We start from the raw sequence: 10,038 nt of genomic DNA, 5'->3' as shown, positions 1-10,038 counted from the left end.
TGTTTACATGTTCCACATTGGAACCATAATTGTTCACTACCCTTCAAAGAAAAAGTAAAAATAAATAAACAATGACATTTTGATAATTTCACCCCTCAAAAGCTTCTCCCCGTAATTTTCTTTCCTCAATGCATTATGCAGTAAAATGTGAATGAATATATGAGGAATGTAATAAATTAAGGAGAAATACTCCAATGCTCTCAAATCAATATAAGTTATAGAGCTCCTAGTTGCGTTGGAACACATGGACAGTCTACCAATACATTGATCCAGACCATTCGTTATATGCAACACACATTTCCACAATGAAAACACAAAACCAAATATGAAAAATATTAGTCATTTGATTGATAGGTTTTAATATGGATGGTCAATATTATTTACACAAAATAGGCACAATCAGGCCTATATAGATTGCTTAGGATTTTAAAGAATCACCTTTGTTAGGAAGTCATAACAATCCCATGGATGGCCTGGAAAGGAAATGACTACAGAAAATAAAGCCAAATCGAAGATGGATTGGATCATCTCATCAGTTTGATTTTGTCTGGTAATCTATAAAAGGTGTTCTGGAGTGAATAGACAGTTCATCGTAACAAACCCTGAAAGGCATGATAGTAATTGGAGTGATCCTTACATGTATGGTAGTTTCAGTTGCCCATTGGATACTTACACCCTCAAAAGGCGGGATTTTCGTCCAAAATACATGGACAGGCCGTAATTCGACCTTGACTTCAGAATAATCATAAGGCAATCGCGAGCTCCGCACAAGCAGGCGCTCTTAAGGGCCCACCGTGATGTATATATTTTATCCATACCGTCCATATATTTTTCCATATCATTTAAAGAAATAATACAAAAAATGAGGCAGTTCAAATCTCAAATGGACCACACCACTCGAAGAAGCAATGATAATGGCACCCACCGTTGAAACCTTCATGGGATCAACGGTGATTTTTATTTGCCATCGAACATGTTGATAAGGTCAGATATATTTGGATGAATGGAAGATACAAATATGAGCTTGATCCAAAACTTCTGCGGTTCGGAACAAGTTTTTAAAGGTGGCCATTCAATTCCCACTGTGTCGTCTACTCAAGCCTTAGATATTGCTCATTTTTGGTTTTTTAGCCTAACATGATAGGGAAAAATGGATGGACGGTGTGGATAAAATCCATACATCACGGTGGCCCGTCAGTAGCCCCTGCCTTTGCGGAGCTCCGGAGAGGCCGGGTAGTACCCAATCCACATCCGATAGTTAACAATACATTTTCACTTGTGGCGTCTCGTTACCGTCCACGTGGAATACATGCACGACGATCCAGACCGTCCAAATATCAGGGCCTACTGCAAAGGGAGCACTGATTAAATGATTCTAGCATCAGATTCATTGCACTGGAACAAATGGTTCAAAGAGAAATACTCATGGATCAAAATCATGGACTGAAATCAAATTATTAAAATCGTTACCCAAGGTGGGCTGAAGATTTGAGGGCTCATGATAGACATGCATCTCTCATGAGACATGAGAACTTCAAATGATGGTGAACTATTACTTTAAGCTAGCCCATCATTCAAACCCTAGGAAAGCCAATTCATTACCATTTTATCATGCACAGAAAGAAAGGCCTCCCTCCTTTGCTAGAAAGAAGGAGAGCTCTTAAGGAAAGCTTACAATTTCTCTCTTTGAAGTTTCATGCAAATACGAGAGAGAGAGAGAGAGAGAGAGAGAGAGAGAGAGAGAGAGAGAGAGAGAGAGAGAGAGAGAGAGAGAGAGAGAGAGAGAGAGAGAGATCAAACACCCTTTAGTTGTTATGGAACTAATCATAGATGAAGCTTAAGGGGTCAGTTCTCATATTAAAGCTTTGGGTTTGTTCTGTTGCTGGGAATCCCATCATCGGTTCTTCTTGTTGCTCCTGCTCTTGTTGTTGTTGCTGCTCTTGTTGTTGCTGTTGCTGTTGGAGAAGATAGAGCTCTCTGAGCCTCTCTCCGTCTCGTTGCAGCACATGGAATTGGGCTTTGAAAATCTCATAAATTACATTGCATGCCATAAAAATAAAAAATGAAATAAAGGAGAGAAGAAGAAGAAAATCATGCATGATAGCATTGCAAGCTTCTTACCATCCTTGAACACCTTCTCATGCATGAGAGAGCTTATTCTCCGCCTCATAGCATTGTTCTCCACATTCAATGCCAGCCGTTGATTGTCGAAGTAACCTACTTGAGGAGAGAGAAGTCCGATTCTCACCTTCAAATTCAAATGACAAGGAATGAAAAATCCAACATTAGAATATAATTCTTTTCTTAAGACAATGATGTCGAAGAAATCAACCACAAGAGTATCTCATTGGCCTACCTGCAATGCATCCACCTTTTGTTCGAGCTCGGAGATGTATTGCATCTTTTTAATGCGCGATCTTTGCGCAGATAGCCGATTTGCTTGAATACTGCAAAATAAATAATAGTGATTTAAATCTCTCTCCCTCTCTTCTTCTTCTTCTTCTTCTTCTTCTTTCAAAACTGATAAATTTATTCCAACTTAGAGGTGACTATACACGCAAATCACATTTTGGGTAGGCCCATTACTACAAAAAAGGGGAACGGAGCCTGCCTATCGTAACCACACTCTCTTACTTAGAAAAGACTGGTTTTCTTTCCCTAACGGTTCCTAACCCTGTCCCGTCTAGGACAAGCTCCGCTCTGGTAAGGAACAGAAGGCCAATCAGTCGGACAAGGTTTTTACATAAGTTTCTCCCTCTCTTCTTCTTCTTTGATAATCCTAAGCCCCCTTCATATAGAGAATAACACTAGCTAGTTGCGTACAAACCCTAGATATCAATGTAAGACCACTTTCTACACAACTAGAAGAGCTAAAGATTGATTAGGACCGTTGAATAAGGGATCACACTTAAATTGGTTCTAGAGTCGATTAAAACCATCCGATCAAAGGGTCACTTCTTAGATGAGTAACAGTCACTTCTTAGATGAGTAACACACTATAGCCTTATATGCTCATCATTGATGAAACTGCTCCTCCGCCGCCGCCCCCCCCCCCCCCCCACACACACACACACAAAAGGTCCACTGCGTTTATTTAACATGGCAATGATAGGATAATCCAAACCGTCTGATCACCACACCTGCTTTCGAGATACTATTAAAACATTTTGGAAGTACTAATATCTATGGCGATCGCAATGCCCATATAGTTATTGTTGGCCATACTTAGAAAAAATGCAAGGAAAAAAAAAAAAAACAATGTGGGGCCCACCGTTTCAGCCTCTTGGAGTCCTCGTGAGAGTCCATTTTGGGTCCCTTTTTGGATGGGCTCCCAACTCCAACATTATTCTTTGAGGAACTCCCAATCACCTCTCCTTTCTCATCAGAAACACTCTTAGGTTCCGAGGATGTTGATGTCATTGGGGTCGTCGGATTCTCTGTCGCCGGATTCTTACCCACAGCCGGACTGGGCTGAACCTCTTTAGAAGCAATGAAGCTGCCGCCACCTATCTTCAACTCGTCGACAAGCACTTTGTTGACAGGCTTTCCCATCAATGACCCTGAACCACCGGCAGATATACGGTGGGACACGTTCACCGGTGCTGACCTGGATCCATCTACTCCAAGCCATGTGACGGGAAGGTGCTGCTTCCGGTTGTGGGTCAGATATCCGGTTGTGGGCAGCACTCTTGGGCTCCTTGGTGGCAATCCCTTCCTCTCCTCCGCCATTTCCTTCCTTTGCATTTTCCTCTTTAACCTGCACACTCCACCCACGGCGCTTTTTAGCGAATTCCAGTAGCAAAATAGAAGAGAGAGAGAGAGAGAGAGAGAGAGAGAGAGAGAGAGAGAGAGAGAGAGAGAGAGAGAGAGATGAAAAATACAGACCTCTCCTTTTTTTTTTTTTTTTTTGCGGGGTGAATGCAATGGCCTCTCTCCGCTTTCTACTGAGTGGGAGAAGGAAAAGAAATGTTCCAAAAATAGATGATTGTCAGATGAACGTTCAATCAACGGTGATCGGGTGGACCCTACTTCGTGGCCACCGACACTTGTCAGCTCACCTTTCTCGGAGCCCTTGCATGAAAGAAAAAATAGTAACATGAACAGCTAGCCACAGTTGGGATTGTCCCCCCCTCCCCCTCAATTAGATAACCTAGGATGGGTGTTTCGGTAGTCCTTGAGGCTACTCAGAACTGTGGTCCACTGGCCGTTGTTACTTGTTACTGTTCAATGAGTGGACCCACTGTCATTCCAACCGTTAATCTAGTGGGCAACACTATCGAATGGACGATGGTACAAATTTCACAAAGGTCTGACAGTCTTATCATATCTAGTCAATGGCCATCACTCCCAATTTTGAAGCCTTCCATTTGTAGGTCCTGGTGGAGCCCGCCAGTTGTCCAAACGATGGGAAATTTCACACCATTGATCGACCGTTCTTAGTTGAAACCGACGAACCGTTGATGTGACCAAATTACTTCGGGCCACATACAATATGGCACACACACAGCTACAATTTGGGGTACTCCTAATCTTTTATTCTTCCACCTAAATTCAAAATATTTTTAAGGGTACCAATTTAGGCGAGGATTTGGTGTAGTACACCAGTGGAAGGAGTTATCCCTTGGTCTAATCTGTCTATCAAATCAGATGGTGTACAATCAAAGTCTTGCAAAGATCCATCTCATCTCAAATCCATAAGATTGACTCAGTCAAAGAGATGAGTGCACTATCTGATTTGATGAACTGACTAGATTCTTCAATATACAGGTGGTCCAAATATCCCTGTGATCAGTTGATGATAGCCATTAAGTAAAGGACTTGAAAATTGAAATGTTAGAAGAGTTTTAGTTTTAGTTAGGTTTTTTTTTTTTTTTGGCTTGCCTTGTTGTAGTGATTCTTGGTTCATGTACAATTCACAAATTTTTTATCATGTTCAAGTCACAGATTCTTCCTATCCAATGGTCTTTGTTGATCATAAGTGAGCTTATTTGGCCCGACATAGATCTCCCATTTTCATAAGGTATCTGTGTAGTTTTCCATTCTTTGTTGTCGTTCTGCGACCGCCAAATTTGGTATGTTTTTGTTATTGATTTACATTCTCTACCGCAATTATGCGATCGCCGGATTTGGTCGGTTATATTATTGATTTAAACATTGCTCTGGGTTCCGGATAGGCCAATGCGATTATCATAGCGCTAGCGAACAGCGATTAACCTGGGCGATTTGTTCATGCTTTGCAACCAGGGCATGTTTATAATGAGCCAAGAGGTTGGGGTCCACTTTAGGTGAAAGAACTGGCATTTGATCATTTCTATAATTTCTTTTAAGCACTGATCTAGCCTTTATTCTTCATGCTTTATTAAGATGAAAATTTCTGAGTGGGGCCCAAGTTATAGTTCTGCCTAGAGATAATGAGGACTCAGATTCGGTAACTGAAGTATATGAGCTGAGCTGAGCTGAGCTGCGGTTTAGCCGCTTATACCATATTGTCTATACTCCTCCCAAAGCTACTAAAGGTCAAGCCATAGCTGATTTCTTGGCCTCCTTTATCGGTACCTCAATTCTGCTTTTCTTTGTTGCTTGACTGAGCAGCCCCAGCAACCAATGTCTACTGCCAGTACCCACATCGGTATTGCTCAGTGCTGGAAAGGCTCCGTTGGGCCCACGATAATGTATGTTCTTACCCACTTTGTCCATCCATTTTGCACCCTCATATTAGGGCATAAGCCCCAAAATTAAACAGATCCTAATATCAGGTGGATCACACCAAAGGAAATATGAGTGATAGAATGCCCATCATTAAAAACTTCGTGGGGCCCATTATAATGATCATTTACCATCCAGGTCAAACAGCTCCAAGTAAAGGGAAAACAAAAAATATCAGATTAATGAGCCCAAAAATGAAGCAGATCCATTTGTGGACCACACCACACCAACAGTGGTGATTGACCACCCACGATTATAAACTTCCTAGAGCCCACTATGATGATTATTTGACATCCAACCTGTTGATTAGGTCATACAGACATTGTCCAAAACTTTTGTGGCCGTCGTGAAGTTTTTAATGGTGGCTTTCAATAGCCATTGTTTCCTAGGTGTGGTCCACCTGAGATTTGAGTATGGTTAATTTTTTGGCTCATCCGAGGTGGATAGAGCCCACGAAGCTTTTCTAGCACCAACCAGTACCAAGGTGGTTGGTACTGGCGGTGTCGCTACCGAATCTGCATATCCCAATGTGAACCACTTGATAGGAGCCAGAATGCACCTAACCCTGATTGGACATTTATCCTATGATTGTCCAGCTTGGTAGTCGAGCTGGGTAGTGTACCAGTTCTGATAGGGTATGGCTCGGGATATATTCTTTCCTGGGTTTTCCCAAAGGTCAGGTTCCTTGAGCCAGTGGCCCTGATACCCTTAGAAAAAATGGCTTAGTATAAGAATGATATATAGTTATGGTAGCATATGAAATCGGGCCATCTCATACAAGGGCATCGTCAGTTGGGTAGCCTCAGAGAACTATATATGCCAGATAGTCACCACCCCATAAGGGACCTAGTCTATAGTAGTGGTCAAGGAGACCATTTCCACTACCTTGATTTTATTTATTATGATAAATTATAGGATCTTCGACCTAAGGCTTTTCACGATACACTCAGATTTTAGTTATCACAAGTGGGCCTATGATTGATTATTTTAGGTGATCCATCTGTTGCATTCCACTGGTCTCAAAGGTCTCCTCACCAGCATGGGATTTTTCTTTTGTTATTCTCTTCAGAGGCCGAGTTCCTTGTATTTAACTTAGTATGTAGATCTGGAGCCTTGGTCTATCCAATCCCTTGATCTGATGGCCTCCACCGTTGATGGACCATCCTGCAAAATCTCCCAAATTAAAAAACCCTAGCCTTCAAATCTTTTAGTCTTTCCTCCGTTGTTCATGAATTTCCTTTTAACCATGTATTTGCCTGTGAGTACAACAAAAGGTTAAGATTTTGCCAATTGAAAGGATATTTTGAGAATGGTCCATCACCATGATGGGGCCAATCAGGTCAATTGCTTGGGTAGACCAACCATGGCCTCACATCTACCACTAAGTTCCAAACAGTGAAGTTCCATATTCAGAATGAATAGGAAACTTGGCTTCTTTTTCTTATGATTGTAACTAAAAATGAAAGTGTGTCCACTGCGGGTGCATGAAGAGTCCGCATATGCATATCCTGGGCTTTGCGGCAATCATTACTAGGAACTTTAACACGAATGTGCGCATGTGTATGTGCACATGCGCGTATATTGAGAAGTGCCTTCACTTTGCTTCGCGGACCACTTAAAACTCACTTTCAGTGACGTTTTAGAATCGTATACACAACATCGTCGACTTAGTACAAGACTTTTCTCTCACAGTAACAATCAGAAAAAAAGTTCTCTAACAGAATGTTTTTTTTTTTTTTTGAATTATAATTGAACAAGTACATTGACAGGACCTGACCATGTTCTCGCCTATAACAAGGGCTTGCAGTAATTAACCAACTAAACTAGCGAGTTAGATGTAACATGCATTTCGAAATGGACTTTTGATTAATTGGAGATTTCAATCGAGTGTTATTAATACCTTGAGAAAATAGGCCATCTCAAACATGTGTAAGGGAGTTTTTCAAAGCACCATGACAAAATATTGCTACGATTTTAAATATCTTGTACTATTTCTGTGACAAACTAAGGAAAAGAGATTACCGCGTAACATCAACAGGACCCGGACCATGTTCTCAAGGGCTTGCACTAACCAGCTGAACTAATGAGCAAGATGCGTAACCTGCAGTTTGAAATGAACTTTTGAATGTTAATCATTTTAAGTACTTGCAAATTCCAATCGAGTATTATTAATAGCTTGAGAAAATAGGCAATCTCAAACATGTTTAACGGAGTTTTTCAAAGCACTATAACAAATATTGCTACGATTTTGAATATCTTGCAATATTTCTGTGACAAACTAAGGAAAAGAGATTACCATGTAACATCAACGAGACCTAGACCATGTTCTCTCCTATAATAAGGGCTTGCACTAATCAGCTAAACTAACGAGCTAGATGTAAGATGTATTTTGAAATGGACTTTTAAATATTAATCATTTTAAATACTTGCATGTTTCAATCGAGTATTATTAATAGCTTACAAAATAGGCCTTCTCAGACATGTTTAAGGGAGTTTTTCAAAGCACTATGGCAAATATTGTTGTGATTTTGAATATCTCTTGCAATATTTTTGTGACAAACTAAGGAAAAGAGATTACCATGTAACATCTATAAGACCTCGACCCTGTTCTCTCCTATAATAAGGGCTTGCACTAACCAGTTAAACTAACGAGCAAGATGTAACATGCATTTTGAAATGAACTTTTGAATATTAATCATTTAATTTAAATACTTGCAGATTCCAATTGAGTGTTATTAATATCTTCAGAAAAAACAAGGCAATATCAGACATGTTTAAGGGAGTTTTTCAAAGCACTATGACAAATATTGTTGCGATTTTAAATATCTTGCAATATTTATGATGAGAAACTAAGGAAAATAGATTACCACATAACATCAACAGGACTTGGACCACATTCTTTCCAATAATAAAGGCTTGCACTAACCAGCTAAACTAATGAGGTAGATGTAAAATGCATTTCGAAATGGACTTTTGAATATTAATCATTTTAAATATTTGCAGATTTCAATTGAATGTTATTAATAGCTTGAGAAAATAGGCCATCTCAAACATGTTTAAGAGATTTTTTTTCAAAGAACTATGACAAATGTTGCTGTGATTTTGAATATCTTGCAATATTTCTGTGACAAACTTTTTTTTTTCCCCCAGAAATTATGAGATATATTCATTCTGGACAAAAATTACAAAGCTTCAGGTCGTCCTCCGAAAAAAGACCAAAGGAAAACCTATCGTAAAGCGGAACAGAAAAAAAAAAAGAAAAAAGAAAAAAAGAAAAAAACAAGAGATTACCATGAAACGTCGACAGGACCTGGACCATGTTCTCTCCTATAATAAGGGCTTGCACTAACCAACTAAACTAACGAGCTAGATGTAACATGCATTTTGAAATGGGCTTTTGAATATTAATCATTCTAAATAATTGCAGATTTCAATTGAGTGTTATTAATAGCTTGAGAAAACAGGCCATTTCAGACATGTTTAAGGGAGATTTTCAAAGCAATATGAAAAACATTGATGCGATTTTGAATATCTTGCAATATTTCCTGACAAACAAAGGAAAAGAAATTACCACGTAATAATTTCAAAATCTCATCAGTTATTAGTGTTTCGTGAATCAAGAACTAACATGATTTATAATAATACTAATACTAATAATAATAATAATTATTATTATTATTATTATTATAAGTATTTTATTTTTGGCTAGAGATTTTGATAGTATCCCATGAATAACCCCAAAATTAAAAATCTCCCAACAAACTTTTGAACTGAGAAATTGCTGAGAATGAAATTTGTAATTATGTTTTGAGTCTTTTTTTTTTTTTCCATATAACTTGTGTCAATTTGTAATATTACATAAAAACCCTCTATTTTATTTATTTTGTAGAAACCTCCTTCCTTTCACCTTTAATAAGGGAAATGTAATGTCATTAATTAACTCTTCAGAAAGACAATTTTACCCATGTGCATAAAATGAAAGGTTATCCTGTAGGAGTCTACATTAGTGATCCAGACCACTCATCTTAGAGATCCAGACCACTCATCTTATCATTTTCTTCTTCCTCTTTTTGCTTCTTCTCCTCCTCCTCCTCCTCCTCCTGAAGATGAAGAGAGTAATACAAAAGTGAGAGAAACAACTCAAGAAAGAAATCAAGAGATTTTGAGAATGACTAAAAAAGTGATTTTGGAGAGTGAGATCCTGAGATTTTGGAGAGATGGAGATTGAGAGATATCTGGGATTTAGAGAGAGAGAGAGAGAGAGAGAGAGAGAGAGAGAGAGAGAGAGAGAGATTGCCAGGTAGGGTACGGTATGTTGTTTAAAGTGAGGGA

At 39.2% G+C, this 10,038-nt stretch overlaps 1 protein-coding gene across 1 annotated transcript; it reads right to left on the bottom strand.

Annotated features, from left to right (window-relative positions):
* Positions 1-1,820: 1,820 nt before the first annotated feature.
* On the bottom strand, positions 1,821-3,729 carry LOC131254300 (basic leucine zipper 19-like). Its single transcript, XM_058255292.1, has 4 exons — positions 3,272-3,729; positions 2,357-2,447; positions 2,122-2,248; positions 1,821-2,017 (listed from the first exon to the last, which is right to left on the bottom strand). Exons 1-4 carry the CDS (start codon positions 3,727-3,729, stop codon positions 1,821-1,823), a joined length of 873 nt encoding a protein of 290 aa, XP_058111275.1.
* Positions 3,730-10,038: the final 6,309 nt, after the last annotated feature.

The sequence above is a fragment of the Magnolia sinica genome, chromosome 8, assembly GCF_029962835.1.
Source record: "Magnolia sinica isolate HGM2019 chromosome 8, MsV1, whole genome shotgun sequence".
Lineage (NCBI taxonomy): Eukaryota > Viridiplantae > Streptophyta > Magnoliopsida > Magnoliales > Magnoliaceae > Magnolia > Magnolia sinica.
This window is presented reverse-complemented; position numbering and strand designations above follow the sequence as displayed.

Bases quoted from the DNA above. Each gene is read 5' to 3' on its own strand.
- LOC131254300 (XM_058255292.1), bottom strand. From the start codon at position 3,729: ATGGCGGAGGAGAGGAAGGGATTGCCACCAAGGAGCCCAAGAGTGCTG. The intron at 2,448-3,271 runs GTGGGCCCCACA...TTTATTTTGCAG, and splicing joins GACTCCAAGAGGCTGAAACG to TATTCAAGCAAATCGGCTAT. The intron at 2,018-2,121 runs GTAAGAAGCTTG...AGATTTTCAAAG, and splicing joins TGAGAAGGTGTTCAAGGATG to CCCAATTCCATGTGCTGCAA.